The sequence below is a fragment of the Falco cherrug genome, chromosome 1 (assembly GCF_023634085.1).
Source record: "Falco cherrug isolate bFalChe1 chromosome 1, bFalChe1.pri, whole genome shotgun sequence".
Lineage (NCBI taxonomy): Eukaryota > Metazoa > Chordata > Aves > Falconiformes > Falconidae > Falco > Falco cherrug.
In genome coordinates, this window is record NC_073697.1 from 4,106,501 (window position 1) to 4,122,647 (window position 16,147).

General features: G+C 37.1%; 1 protein-coding gene across 9 annotated transcripts in view; it reads left to right on the top strand.

The window, feature by feature from the left end:
• TENM3 (teneurin transmembrane protein 3) overlaps positions 1–16,147 on the top strand; it is a 323,373-nt gene that overhangs the window by 176,365 nt on the left and 130,861 nt on the right. For 5 of the 9 annotated variants that reach the window (XM_055714055.1, XM_027814146.2, XM_055714069.1 and 2 more), the window contains 2 exons: positions 10,280–10,517; positions 15,594–15,686. In XM_055714055.1, the coding sequence (XP_055570030.1) occupies positions 10,280–10,517; positions 15,594–15,686 (331 nt within the window). The remainder of the gene's footprint in view (positions 1–10,279; positions 10,518–15,593; positions 15,687–16,147) is intronic. The other 4 variants (XM_055714085.1, XM_055714115.1, XM_055714105.1 and 1 more) reach the window with 1 other exon arrangement.

A 16,147-nucleotide genomic window follows, 5' to 3' on the forward strand; every position in this document is an offset into this window, starting at 1 on the left:
GTGCTTAGAAGTTGTATATTGTGTTTTCCCATTCCTAGCTTATCTTTTACAGATTTTATTAGTGTGGCCTTGTGTTCCCAGACAAGGCTGAGCATGCAGAAATTGGTCAAAAATTTCTTTGTTTATGATGAACTAATTTGGGGGCCTTTGAAACTACTTTTGGATTTGTGAATTTACAGAGTGTTCAAGAGGCGCCATTAACCTTAACAAGTCCATGACAGAAATTCAGTTGACTTAATTAGTGAAGAATTTCCCCCTGGCTCTTGGAATTGAGGAATTCTACTGGTTTGCTCCTTCTTGAATGTCAGCCATATGTCAGTAAAAGTCAGGTTTAGTAAGTAGTAAAAGAGCCTTTAGGTACTATTTTATTTATTGGGAAGAAAATAGTTTTTTGCAGCACTGGCTGTGCCGGCTGTAAGCATTACATAATCATGACTTGTGAGTGTTTTTTGGGGGGTTGAAGGTCTTGAAAGCTTGGGGTTTTTTTTAATCTGTACAGTAGTAACTTTGCTTCTAAAGTAAATAGTTTTGGCAAATTATTTTTCTTGGAAGTGTTAAGAAATAAAATCAGAAGACAAAAGAAAAACATACAGTCGTAGCTCTCCTTGGATTAATGATTTTGGATAGGAACCAAAATTACCTAACACTTGAAAATGCTAGGAAATCTATTAAGAAGTCATGCATCAAACTTTGCAATCCATACCCCACTCAAGTTAAACGTGTGGTATGAGATGACTACATGTATTAACACACTGTCATTTTGCCTGAATCGGGATTGTAGAACTTACTCAGTTTACAGCTGAGGAATGGTACTTCTTTTTTATAACATTGATTTATAAATCACAGTTTTTGCAGTCAAATTAAGTGGCTGTCTGTATTTGGTATGAACATAAGGAGCTGGGTGAGCAAAGCAGAAAATGGGATACTCCAGTTGGTTTTACCTGTGTTTTACAGGCAGGTTTTGGCTATGTATTCAAAGATTTTTTCATATTAATTCCAGTCCCCTGTCAACATTTTGGAAAGCTGATTTTTTACTCTCTCTACAGAGTCTTTCAGCCAGATTTCTCCATTTTTGTTTCATGTTTCATTTTCTTCCAGTGAAAATCTGAATTCTCTGATTAGAAAGCTGGCCTTCAATTTGTGAACTCAAAACTTATTTCTCCACTGATTTCTAGAAGTTATGGGCAAAGAATATTATCTGAAGCTAGAAATAACTGCATTAACTTTCTCACTTCTGACTAAACAAGAAAGAAGGGTGTTCTCATTTATGAAGATGCAGAAAAGTCTATTCTGAATAGAAACAAGTGTGACTTTAAGTGAAACCTATGGGCTTGGTGATCCGCAGCCCCAGGGAGTATTACTCTGGGAGACTGCTGTCCCCCAGGGAAAAAAAAAAAACTGAACCCAGAGTCCTGCAAAACGTCTCAGTCCCACTTCAGGGAAGCCAGGCCAGGAGTTCACCGCTGAAGACTGCATTATTGTAGTTTGAATCTCTGCATAATGTAAGCTGAAGGTCATTTTTGTCACTCAAGTGAGCAAGCTTCTGCCAGTTCTCAGCATGGATATCATCTTTTCCCAGTTTGATCTCCAGGTAGATCGTTGGAAATAAGTCAATGACGTGTTATCATTGGAAAGTTTTGTTTGTTTCCAGACCTCAGGTCCTTAAAAGAGAATAGAGGTAATGGCTGTTGGTGTCCCTGCTAACTACTTGTGTGGGTTAGCCTGGGGTGGAAGGAAGGTGTAGTATGACAGCAGTATTGTGAGTACACTGTTGATTCTAGTTCATTCTGTGTGCATAGCTGCCATCATGCATTTAATGTTACTTTTTTAAATTTCTTTTTCTTGTAAAGCAAGATCATAAGTATGTTACCCCAGCAGGTTAAATTTCAATTTACTTTAGCAGTGTTTCTGTATTTCTTTTTTTTCATCTTTCTTCTTAAATCCCTGTGGGGATAAAGAAGCCACTATTAGGAAGGCTGTTTGCTGAACTCATTCCACTGTAGCTCTCTTCACTGAAGCTGAAATATTTAACTCTGTTTCAGCTTTCATAAGATGATTAAGCCATCCTCAATTCAGTTGAAAACCTGCAAAGTTTCAGTTTACTTTGTTACTTAGAATGTCTGCCCTGTGGATGACAGGATCATCGTTGGTTTTCCTTGATCCAGATGAATTTGTTCTCCCAGCCTGAGCTCTTTCACCCTCTGTGCTTTGTAACTACCTTCTGTTAGCTGGTTTGTTACATGGTACCGTGGACAAGGTGGTGTGTATCATTCACTATGTGGTATCTAAATTAAACAGATTTTGCCTGCCATGATACTGACCAAATGTTACATATGTATTGAAGGGGTTAATGAAGCAGTTGCAGGCTGGAGGTGGATATGTTGGAATGCTTTGAGGATCGATTCCAGCTAATGGAAAAAATGTTTTAAAAAGTGAGCTGGTTCAGTTCCCACAGTGAACAACAGAGTGGAAACAGCATTTTATAAACCTTTCAGAAGTAAATCCTCTGATTTTTCCTTGACCACCACCTGTGGAAGAAATGCCCACTTTCTTCTCCGTGGGCAGTATTTCTTCCTGCAGTATATTTGCCTTAGGTATCAAGAGAAAGCTCTTGACGTCTTTGGACAATAAAAAAAAAAAAAAAATTAAAAAATGTTCTGTTCATGTGTCCTCTAAGGTTTGTGTTATTGACTTTGCATATTTTTTTTAAATGGCAGGTTGACCAAAAATAACCAACCTTAAGTTGGGTATCAATCTATACGACTGTATGTTTTTCTTTTTTCTTCTGATTTTATTCCTCAGCTGCCCCTAACTGTCTGGTTTCCAGCCAGCTGAAGAAGTTTTAACTGTATGTGTCTTGTTTTACAGAAATGGATGCTACACATGAAAATCTCTGTTGTACTTGGATTATGGGGGAATGTTGCATCATCTGACTTATCTGTGTGTCGCTTCCATTTTAAAAAATTAAGGCACTTATAAGATTTGGCAAACATAACTCGTTACTTGTGAAAATAATACATGACTACATTTACTGACGTTGGTGGGGTTTTTTACTGTGTAGTTCTCATGAAGAGCTGAGGGGCTTTCAGTAACATTTTTGCATTGGTAATTAATATGATTATATACAGATTTAAATTAAGGAAGAGGTTTTGTTCTGTTGGTAAACCTTGCAGAGAAATTCCAAGTTTCATTTTGCGTTTGAGAATTGGCATTTGAGAATTGGCATTCAATTGCATTTGAGATTGTAAATGCAGGGCATTTTTGTTGTGAACCATGAACAGTCTTTATGAAACCTGAAGAAGATTTGTGAAAACAGCCTGTAATAAAAATCACACATGCTTCATAAAACACTACTTGATAGATATCACTTGCACCATTAAGAACTAAACGACAAAGGATGTAATTTCAGTTCTGGCATGCAATATTAATCGAAAGCCTTTAAAGCATCTTGCTGATGGGAACTATGACAACATGACATTGAAGAATTACGAACTAGAGACATCTATCTTAATCAGATTTTCAAAGTAAATGCCATAAAATAAAAAGTTATTTTATCTATCTTCACAGGGTCACGTATCATATTAGGGTGTCTAGCTTTTTAGCTTGTTTATTCTAAAAATACCAGGGACAAAAAATTCTGCCTTTCAAGCAAGTTTAAAGTGTAGTTCATATACTTTACAAAGTTTTTGTGAAAAGATTGTTAATAACTCGTGGTTTCTGTTTGCTGCATTAGATTTTTAAAACATTATGGAGAACTGAATTATAAAACAGAGATGAGCATACAGATATTATCAGTACGAAGTTGTTGAGGGGAAATAACTTTACTAAATGGATGAAAAAGAGAAAGACAACATTACAGGTGTACTTTCAGCCTGAAAGTACTTGTAAGACATTGGAAAAATATTTTTTCTTCAGTTCCTAAAGACTGCATTTCTTGCACTTGACTTGGTTTTTGTCTTCCAGCATGTATTTAACTGGTGAAGAACAACTTCCATATGTTGTAGGGCATAGGAAATTATCAACGTGTATTTTGTGGTTTAAAGTACCAACGTTACATGTTAGGGACTATCTTACTGCCCTTCAGGGAGCTCCAGCTACTTCTCTCCTCTTGTCATCTGGCAGATCTTAGACAGACACTGACCGTGTGTGCACTGTGAGACCATTTTAAGTTTCTCCACAGTCAAGCATGTCTTTCTTTGCTTTCACAGCAGTCATCTTTATTTCTCTGTAACAAGTGAAATAATGTTGAGATTTAAAGGAAAATGTGTAATGTGAATAACAAAATTCAGGTTTTCTTTATCATTTCTTCCTATCTCAGGATGCATAAGCAAGGCAGTGCAATCTTTCAGAGTGTATCCTGCAGTTAAATTCACCGGTAGTTTCTCACTCCCAGGTAGCTTGACAGGTTGTCAGACCCTACAGGCAGTGCACTGATGAGGAGACAAGCACTGGCCCACTTTGATCAAGCTACTTGTATGACTTTTTCCCATTTTATATTTTAACAGTATACACACACACACACACATGAGATGCATATCTTCATCAAAGTGTCCTTGTCACTTCTCCACATTCTTGTCACAGGTAGCTAGCACAGAAGCACAGGGTGCTGCAAGAGGTAGTTGGCAGCAGTGGCTGCGAGTTCATTCTTTTTCCATCTGTATGTCCATTAATTGTAAAGCAAGCAGAAAGGATGGTACAGGCTGACAAAAAATCAAAGTGAAAGAGCTCTCCTGTGGTGGTAGGCACTATGTCACCTCATTCCTTGGGCTGAATGAGTGGTTTGGATCCTTGAAGCAGTTGGCAGGGCCGAGCCAATTTGGACATGGATAAGGTTAAGCAAATACTTGGGATTAACCACAAAATAAGCACATACAGCAAGTTATCTCGATTGCCACTACATCATGTTTTAAATGATCAGAAAGGAATCTATGAGTCTTGCACACCTTGGCAGAAGCAGTGCTTCATTCAAAAGACAGATCTGCCTAATTACAAATGAACACTTAAATACATGGGTTTTCTCTAAACCCGTAACCTTCTTTTTGTTTTCATTAATTAAATACAGCTTCCCATGACAGGTGCTCCCACACTAGAGACTTCTGGAGTGATTGGTTTTACTTGCCGGCAGAATCATTTAAGCTCTGGCCATAGTGGTACAGGTACCTGTGTTATCCCTGTAAGCAGGGACTGTAAAAAAAAAAAGAGCTCCTTTGGGAGCTGTGGGAATAATTAAGCCATACTACCCACTCTCTTCAGTGTGAAGGGGTTTCCAAGGTAAATCCCACTTCCGCTGACTGTACTTTTGGAGATAATGTCCATGTGTCAATTAAGTAAAATTTCAAGTGTATCAAAGTGTTTTATTGAGGAAATCAAACCAGTTCTTACAGAAATTGCTTGTGACTGCTAGCAATCAAGGGCTATCAGACCAGGGACCAGTGACCTGGAAAGGAGAGGTTATCTTTTTTGTTACCGGTTTTCTAAAACATTCAAGTCTAGTCCAGCTGCTTACTTCTGGTATATGTTGTGGGTATTTGCTTTACCATGGCAGAGACTCATCTAAAGAGAGAGGAAAAAAGGAGCAACCTGATTAGAAAGAGTTAAAACTCTTTCAGACAGATACTGAATTACATTATGTTCACATCTGAAGTGTTTATATCATAATGGAAGTCTTCGCTTTTGTGTTTGTCATGGAAACTCAGAGTTAACGTTAATTACACCCTATTAAAAAGCCTAGTCCTTATCAAATGGAAATCACCTCTTTTTGCTAGATGAGTAGCTAGCTGACAGGTCTCAGTGATCTGTCTGTTATAGAAAGGCTATCGCACAAAATGAGCAACAAATTACTTTCTTTCCTGGATACTTGGTCTGCTTTTCTCCTTCTGAATTAACCCCTTCCCCCAAATGACAGTAGTTATCATAAATGTCTGTTTCTCCTTACTTTTTACTTTCATGTAAGCTTTGCTCTGTATTCTTTCATATGCCGTTCAAATTCTGTAACAATTAAATGATAAAATTAATTAAATGTAGATTACTTTTTGAAAAAGAAAAGAGAAAAAGGTTTTGTGAAAGGCTACAGAGTGCGTATAATTTACCTCTACAATTGCAATGGCTGCTTTGCTTCACTGTGGTTCCCTAGGGTAAACAACAATTTAAATATGTTTTGAAAAATTCATGTAACTGTAGTAAGACAGCTTTCTACCCGATTTCTTGTGACTTTCCCAAGTTCTGTACATATGTTTGCATGCATGACTATCTGATGCTGACTTATGCAGCAAATGCCTCAGAAATACGGGGCTTTTTTTGGTGCACCTGAACAACTTGAACGCACAGGCTGGTTGCTCAGACAATTTACATTTGCTTCTTGCTGCAGAAACCTCTTTAAGATGAATGGGATTGCTCAACAGTCATTAAGGTCTAGACTGAGCAAGAAAGTTTTAATTAAAACTTATTGGGTTTAGACATAAGCCCACCTGTACCCATACCTGCTTATTTTTAGTGTGAAGTAGACATTCTCTCTTAGATTAGTTAGGATAGCTTTTTACATCCAGTTTAAAGCAAAGCAACTATAGCTTTCTGCAGTAGTTTTTAAGTATTTCAGCACGGTCATGATTTATCACATTTGGTCTTTCTTCTTCCTGATAGTCTATAGGAAGGAAATTTCTAATAAGTGGTTTGTTGTGAGGGCCCTGGCCAAGCCCAGGACCATCTTTTCACTAACCGAGGGGAGAAGAGGTTCCCTCTACAATTCCCATTTTCCAGCAAGCTGATGGATAGAGAAGAAGGAGGGAGTTATAGGGTTGCGATGCTGGCCATTGTGGCCCATGCAGGAGAATTTTCACCAAGAGTAGTCTCCAGCGTTGCAGAGGTCATCGTGAAGTATGTATCTGTGTCATGAAACTCCCACTGTCTTAATCAATTCCTTAATTATGAAAAGCAAAAACCCAGTACCTTTCCGGCTGTGATGCTGGTATCTCAGGAGACCTGTGTGAATCACTTGACGTATATGCCTCAGTTTCCCTGCAATGAGAGTATTTCCGTAGTATCACAAGGATGTCAAAAGGCTTAGTTACTAGATAAGACTGATAGATTTGTGTGAAAGTTGCAATAATACTGAAAGCTGTTCTTTAGCTATTAACTCCCTAAAAGAGGAGTAAAAAAAAAAATAAAAAAAGTTACTCTGGCTCCAGTTTAAGAACAGCATTAAAAACGTGATTGTTGTTGATGATGATGATGATATCTTCCTCACAAATCAGTGGTGCAAGATTGACGTTTCTCTTAGGCATTGCGTAGCAATCAGAAGAACTGTGGATTCAGGAAATCTGGCAGGCTGAAGAAAAGATCGAAAGAGCAGTCCTCAGTGATCTCTCATTCAGAACAACAATAAAGGACTGAGGAAATTTAGAGGAATATAGATTTTAGCTCTATTGATTTATGGAAAATCTAATCTTGTTAGGCTCAATTCTACCTGTAGCTCTTGCACAATTAGAAGAGGAATAAATCATTCCGGAGTTTTCAGGTATTTCTGATTCTCTGTAGGCTGTAGAGTCCCTGCCAACTGGAGTCACCCTCGGACACTAGAAAATGTCACCTGGCAGCATCCTATGGAGAGAGACAGTGGGCTTCAAGGATGTGTGATCTTTGCAAAGCTGCACTTGCTGTGCTCCTCTAGCTCCCTTCTAGCCTGCTCCTCATGTTCCTTATCCCACAACTCTGTATTTATTTTATATGCTACTCTGTCAGTGTCAGTAATGTTTATATGTTACATAGCAGAAGGGCTTTGTGGGTTCTGAGTAAATTTCTGGGGGAATAATCTAAATCCCAAACAGTGGCCTAAGTAGCTGGCCTATGGGCTGAGGAATGCGGTTTCACTCCTCCAGCATGTTATCAGTGTACTTACTAGATCTATGCATTTATTTGGGGAGTGCATAAATAGCCTTTACAGAACCTTTACTACCCCTCTTCCTCTCCGATGGAGCTTGTGGGGGAGGGCCTGACACCCACTTGAGGCAAGCCTGCAGGGCTGGCACACACCTTACTCACACCCTCCGTTGTGCAAGAGAGCACCATTATTTTACCCTCTGTTTTGTCTTTAGCAGAGGATGATGCAAGATCTTTAGTACTAAAAATGATAGGTTAAAAGATTGGTTTTCAGCTGTGATTTTAAATGAGAAAAGAAATTAATGAAGAAGAGGGATGTCAGAATCTAATGTTTCAGCTAGTAGGAGCTGCGGGGGAGGACGGTTTTGCAGTTCAGCAAGGCTAGGCAGGTAGGAGAGTCAAAAAAGGGAGTAACAAAAAGGGTCCTTAGGACAATTTTGATTAAGTAATTTATCTGATTAAAATTAATGAAAATTGTTTTAATTTCACCTGTATTTTTTTCTGTTCTGTAATTAATCATTTATACTTATATATATGTTTACATATGCACATGTGTGTATATATATTTATATACACATATACACCTATATATGATAAAATACAGGGCCACAGTGAGTTCTGAATTAGCCAATAAATAGCTTGTAATCTCAATCAGATAAAATCTTAAATAGACACGGGAAAAAACGTCTTTGCTAGTGTTAGTCTATTAACTTTCCTTTAGCTGGCTTGTTGAAATGTGGCTTGAAGCCCTTGATAGTGATTGTAATCACATGGAGTGACACTCTTGGTCTCAGTGTTAGTAAAGACAAAGCTGATCAGTTCTGTCCTTCCTGGATTTCTTTATTATTATTATTATTAGGGTTTTGGTGTTGAAAACCTTATTGGTATGTAAATGCTGTCATTATTTTAATGACACATTCAGCATTGCAGTCGGTGGCAAAAGTTGTATTGACCAGACAAGATAACTGGAAGGCAGAATGGGATTCTGGGAAAGAAAATTATTCCAAAGTCTGGAATTTCTGTTAAAGCTTAGCATGTCTATTCCTTAACATTCTCAAATTTTTTTATGTTCACAACATGACAAATTTCTCATTGTTAAGTTGTTTTTATAGTAGTCACCTGTAAATTACTGGAAACGTCTGTTTCAACTGAAATACTTTCCCTGTGTTCTCTGTACCAAGGTATTATTATTGGGTTTGTAACAATTTGCAGTTATAACCAGTTCCAAACAGGGAATTGCTTATGAAGATCAAAAAACTAATTTGAAAGCATTTACACTGTGAGCAAAGTGCAGGCCCTGTGTCTTCTGCTCTGCTTAAAACTTGCAATTGTATTATTAAGTATTTTCTACTACATTAGTTTAGGAAATAAATTGCAATTTGAATTAGATGTTAAGTGTTACATTTTTAAGTGTTATCAGTCATTGCTAAATCATGATAAATTACGTGTCTTGACTTTTTTTAATTTTGTATTCGTTGTGTTGTATGGCAAAGTGTGTCTTCTTTTTATGACTTATTTACCACTGATTTTACAGAACGGATTGTTAAAACCTAGCATTGCTGGGGATATTTGATTGTGGGGTTTGCTGTTTCGAGGTTTTGGTTTTAAGCTTTATGGGTGTTGTGTGCTTTGGTTAAGTCAAAAAATATTTCCTTTCGTTTTGATGGCCTGACTATCTGATCACCTGTGACTTACTCCAAACTGTAGTTATATCGCATAGTGTGAAATTGGAAAATCTGTTCTGTGTGTGTTCTAATGGATGTAACGGTCATTAAGTATATGAGTCTTCTGACGTTGTAATCAGATGTGATTCAGTCTGTTAAATATCCATGAAGCAACATCTGCTTCACAGAGTGACCTTCTGCTAAAGAATACTTAGCATCTATTAGCAGATCATAGTGCAGATCTGCCTTATTTGAAATGCACTAAACTAGTCTACTGCTGTTTAGCAACTAGCTTGTAATAATTTATTGCAGTTAAATAAAGCTTAAAAAACTCCATTAAATAATTATAGGGATTATATGCATTTTGAAAACCTTTGTGTTCTACTGAAATTACCCATTTAATTTCAGGGTTGGTTTGTTAAAAAAAGCTGAAATCTAAAGGCACATTAGGGGAGCTGTCAGATGCTATTTTCTGTAGGTGTTAATAATACCAGATTAAAAAAAAAAAAACAACCCTGAAACAAATTAAAACCAAAAGCAATTTTACCATCTGTTGTATATTAATTAGAACTTGGTGTATCAAGGGTAAACTTGCTCTTAGAGAATGTCACTGAATGTCTGCTAATAGAATAATATGCAAATATATTAGATGATAGGATTATATTGAATTTTTCAGTCTGGTTTGGTTGTAGCAAATGCTGAGATGGTGTATAACGAACTTTAATTTTCTTTCTTCTTAGAACAACCTCCAAATAACCAAGGCCAGTCGACCCTGCAGCCTTTGCCACCTTCTCACAAGCAACATTCAGCACAGCATCACCCATCCATCACCTCACTTAACAGAAACTCACTGACAAATAGGAGGAATCAGAGTCCGGCCCCGCCGGCTGCTTTGCCCGCCGAGCTGCAAACCACACCTGAGTCAGTCCAGCTGCAGGACAGCTGGGTCCTTGGCAGTAATGCGCCACTGGAAAGCAGGTAACTACTTAGGTACTACTACAGACTGTGGCACTTTGAAAGAAAACATTTAACTTGATGAAAGGTGACCAGCAGCTAATACTTGCCCTCAGCAAACAAAAATGAAAGCTTTTCAGTACCAAAAAAAAATCTATCCTCTCTCTAAAATCCACAATGGTACCCTTTTCCCTTACAATGCTTATGAAAGCGCAGTTGGTCTCGAAGAGTAAATTAATTTTTCCAGGCAAGCATTCTCCTTCCTGTTCATAACCTGTGACTTCTGACTGTTGGAAGAGATTTCTTGCCTTGCTTGCCAGGTATGTTATGTGTCAAATGTATACTGCCTACAGGTCAAATGTCAAGGAACTTTAATAATACTTTTTAACTCTTATACTTGGTCCCTTTAAAGAAATACCTGTGTGAGGCTAGGTGTTTATTAAAGTTGCCTAGGATTTGATGAGATGAAAGAGCTCACTTAGTTCTGATGTAATGATAAATCTGTTGTGAATCTTTTTGTCTTTTAGAATTGATAACTGGCTGTGGGAAAGAAGCAACTAATATAAAGGGCGACATTAGGTTCTTTAGATGCAGGATGATGTATGATGCAAAATGATCTATAAAAATTTTTTATAGGACTTACTGGCACAGAGCTGAATTTACCTACAGTGATTAATTAATACTCATGTAACACTCAATCAGCACTAATTTTTTATTAACGAAAGCTATAATATTCCAATTTAGGCATCAAACTTAGCATTTATAACTATATTGAAGGTGACAGTAACTCCTGAATATGTTTATGAAATCCCTTCGATTCATTCTTTGAAACCCTTTAAATTACATTTTGTAGTAAAGTAAAGGTAGTCCAGCTGATTTTGACTAATCGAAATAATATATGACCTTAAGATTCTTTATTAGATAGTTTTGTCCCCATAGATGTTCCAGGTAACTCTTCTGTCAGGCTCTTGGGAATGGCTCTTCCTTTTTGTAGTTTTCTTGGGCCCTCATGTATTGCTAATGAGACATACGCACTGTGGAATAGGTTTCCACTGAAGGGATTCCATCATCATGCTCAGACAATTTAGTACGTTAAGAAAAAGTGTTCTTATAGAACAGCTAAGTTTCTAGTGGGAATAAGATGTTTGACGTTTTCCAGACTGGTTAATCATCAGTAGACAGTAAGGTCTTTGGTGTTTGCTTCTGTTGCCGTATGTGGGTTTATTGTCTTTATAAAGAAAAAGACATAGGACTTGAATGAGAATACCACTTCCAACCTGGAGTAAATATTTTTTGCCAGGTATAGTCTTTTCATCTTTTAAATGTTCGTGATGAAAAGCTAAGGGTATTTGAGTTGAGTGTTTTGTGAATGAGCTGAAATGTGAAAATTTCACATAAAAACTAACAGAGCCCTACTGTAGTTTCTCTAATAGTCTCACTTGGATGGAACTCTGGAGGTGAAGAACCCATCTTACTTGTCATTGATTTTTCCCTTTTTTGGCTAAGGTTCCCTACTGAGTGTGATTCTTAGGCTTAGTTTCAATTATGTTAACAACTTTGTGATAGGTCTGTTCCTTCATCCTTTTCTCAGCCTAAAAGAAAGTTTATTTCCACTTTGGCAATACTTCAGCTTATGCTCATAGTCAGCTTTTTTCCCCCCTGGTTTGTTTTTTTTTTAACTGACTTAGATGACAGCCATTTAGAGGTACAGAATGTATATGTCAGCATATATACATAGCTGTCTTTCTATCTCTATAGGCTCATACTGGTGATGGGTGGCATAAAAATGACATACAGCTTGCTGTCATACATAGCTGGGTAGTGAAAAGGCTGGGTTTGTGTATGAGCATGTAGGTGAGAGAGATGTATTTGCAAAGCCTGAGGGAGGTTCTGGTCCCTATTGTTTTGCAGTAGTAATGGAAGTGACTTCAAAATAGATCTATCATAATATTGGATTCAGTTGTATATTTAATAGCATATTCTGCAATTTGGCTCTGTGTAGTGTTAATACTTCTGTGTAAAGCATTGCTGTTACCAGCTAAATGGGTGAACTATAAGCTGACAGATCAATAACATCCAACAGAAATTCCGATTTATGGGTTTTAAAATATAAAATAGAAATATAAATTAAAACTATAAATAAATAATAAAAAATAAAAAGACTCTTTGCTTAAAATTTTGTGAGAGCCTAAAACTATGACTTGGATTATGTGAATGCTTCTTTCATCTTTGATGCCATCTTTAAATGACAACGAGGTTACTGAGCAGTGGCAGAACTTGTCTTCATTCTATTGGGGCTCAGTAAAATCTACTTTTTTTAAACAAAAGCAAGGTGGTAAGAAAATACTTCCTGCAGACTGCAGGGCCTTTTCATTGGACATTTAATGGTCATTACTATTTGACTCCTCCCCAACCTGCTACAGGTTAAGTTCAGCTGTAGAATCCATAGATCTGCTGGAGGAGTCAGCACTGTAGAGCAATTTTAACTTTGATGAAATAAAAAAGCAGGACTATTGAATAACTTTCCATTTTGTTCTTTGAATTACTGGTTGGACAGCCAAAATCATGCAAATGCGTGACTACGTCAGGTGTCTGAATATTATAAATGGTGATTAAATAATTAAATATTAGTATTTTTTTTATTATCATTGGTCCTTTAAGTTTTTATTCACCTGCAAGTTTTAGTAATGAGTTCATGAGCACCAGGAACCAGTTAAGTTCCATGGTTTTGTATTCTAGTAGGATCTACATTACTGGTATTTAAAAATACTTAGTAAATTACGTCTTTAAATGCCTTCTCTGTCAAATATTTGAATTTGCAGATTTTTTCTAATGCACAATCAATTATGTATGTTAGAGATGTGCAGAGGAAAAGTACATTAGATTTCATAAATTTGTTGATAAAAGGAAGCTGGTAGCTTAGTGCATTTCTCAGGTAGTATTTCATTAATTTTAGGCATTGAGTGTCTAAGATAAATTTGTCAGCAAGGGGAAATTTACATATTCCAGTCAAGGAATAAATCTCTGATAATATTATATAACTTTATTCAGAATCTGTGCTAATGTGTCAGTGAATCAAAGAACTTTGCTTTTTCTTACTTGATTTGCTGTGTTAAAATACCTCATTATTTGAAAGATGGCTGTATTTTGTATGATGGACTGTGAATTTTTTATAGAAACTAACAAAGAAGCTAATGTGGTTTTTGTAGTCTATACTGGTAATGTGAGCCTTTCCTTACCCCTAACGTACTTAAAAATACAGTTGGTAGGAACATTACTGTATTCAGTTACTTATCTGCTAATTTTATTGAGAAGAAAGAGGGAATCACTTGAAGAAATACTTGATGGCTGGAAAATATTTCATCATTTTAAAGGATTCAATTGAACTATTCAAATACCTTAGAAGTGCTACAGAAAAAACAATTCCTAGAATGCGTTACTTCAAAACCATTCTGCAAGCTTGATCCAAACTTCATTTTAAAACGTGAAGATTTTAGAAATTCCTAAAGTGTGATGAACATACCCAGGTGTCTATATTGGGGTGGACCGCCAATGAAACTAGCGCCTTCAGTATTGATTAAGGTGTGGAAAGGGTGTTGATAGTTTCCAGGGAAGTCTCAAATCAATTTGTGTAGACGCTGATTGATTGCAAAAACACAGTGCTGCTGGTGGTGAAAGTCTGCTCGAAGCAGCTATTTTACACATTCCACCCACTAAAACAGTACCTTTTTATTTTTAATCAAATTCAAAATTGTTCCGTTCTGTAAGTCTTCCACGTTTTCATGCATGGACATGATTAGAACGTGTTACTTACATTGAGAAGGCATGGTACAAAATAAAGGCAGAAACTGGGGATGGGGTTCAAATCCCAGTCATCTGAAGACCTTGTGCATCATCGTGGGCATGCCACATCACTGGTTTGCAAGTTGAGGAAACAGGTCTCAGATTGCTGAGTGCATGAATGCATTTTACAGATTGACCTACCCTAATTATGGGGTCGGTATATACACACATTAGATGGTATTGTAGTAGTATGTATCCACATTCATTAAGTCAAACAACCAGTATTGTTTTCAAACAGTAAAGCTGAATAAAAAAGTTATTTTTTCTTTTGACGTTCTCATGCAGTTAGGTACTCACCAAGCATCTGTGTTTGAATCCTAGCACAGTGAGCCCATATCCTTATAAGTTTCCCTTGGTGTAAATGTTGTGTTACTTTAGATTTTTGCTTGATCTCTTTGGCATCCTTCCTACTCAAAAATCCCTTGCTGTCACCATGAATATTTGGAATTTGACCATGCTGTGTACTTCATCCCGTCTCTTAGGCAAGCACCGATAGTCCAGAATTCGATAGTATTTGCACAGTATTCCCTGCGTTTATCGTTCCCCTCTTCAAAGATACACAGCCAGTGAAGTAAGCATGGACCCAGTGGTTTTTTCCAAAACTAACCTTTTCCTGGTTTAGATAGGACAAAAGAAACATGTAGTCCTAAATAAAATATTAGTGCATAGCTTTGTTTTTCCTCCTTCATTTGCTTGCCTGTCCCCGAGAGAGCCAGAGTCTGTGGTCCTTCCTTTCCCTCCCAGGCTGCTGTGCAGTGTTGTCTGCAGAATGTGACATCTCCACTCACTCTGGTAGCCAGCCCTCTGCATATTTTCTGGCTGACTGACTGGCTGTGCCAGATAGCCAGCAAGAGACTGTCTTTTAATTGTCTCAGTTCACTTTTATTACTTCATCTCCGGTCCAGCCTCATCAAGTAAACAACATCCCCCACTATGCACTGTTCAGTCTTTAAGCCTGTCTTGCCACAGGCAGCAGCCAGGAATTTTATTCAAGGACTTGCACTTAAATAAGGGACCACCAAAGGGTAGTGACCACCTAATGGTAGCCTTGTAATGCTGTGTCAGGTTTCAATCCAACATGTATTTCAGAAGACAGCACGGAAGGCACATCCCACAGTCAAAATGCAGTTGCAGTTTTGCACATCTGTGGGAAAAGAAAGTTATGCAACGAGTCAGTATATTCTTTTTGTGGGATCATCCCGTTCTTTAATTTGACATTGCCACTCTAATTTAATCTTTTTGTATCTTTGTGTATAGAGAATTAGGAAATCAAGCAGTCCTTGCAAATGGTCATGACAACCTTATAGAGATGGATGTGTTTTCTCCAACATATCACGATAGCAGTTATGGGTATGTGACTCTAAGTGTTTGCATGATGCTAACTGTTGACACAGGAGACAAAATGTGATGTAAAAAAAAAATGCTGGTTACAATAGTCAAAAACATCTGGGACAGACTTCCTCATCTTTATATCTGATTTTTTTTAAAAAATAATTGTCAAATGATTTGTCATACTGACTTATGGTAAATAAAAAATGGTAAACCTTGACTGCCAAATCTTGTTTGCTTTCACTTAAGAAAGTAAGAGTGCAGTTGAGGTTGTGTTAATTCACTATGGCCTGATTCTACAAGCTGTTGCAAGCTATTTGCATGATTACACATTTGCCAGATCTGATCCTTAGTTTGTAATATATTTAGTACTCAGCAAATGTTTGTTTTAGAAATGACATATTAATACAGCATAAGGAATGACCAATCAAAAAATTACATACCTAATCTGTAATATTTTTAACAGCTAGTTTGAAACCAGA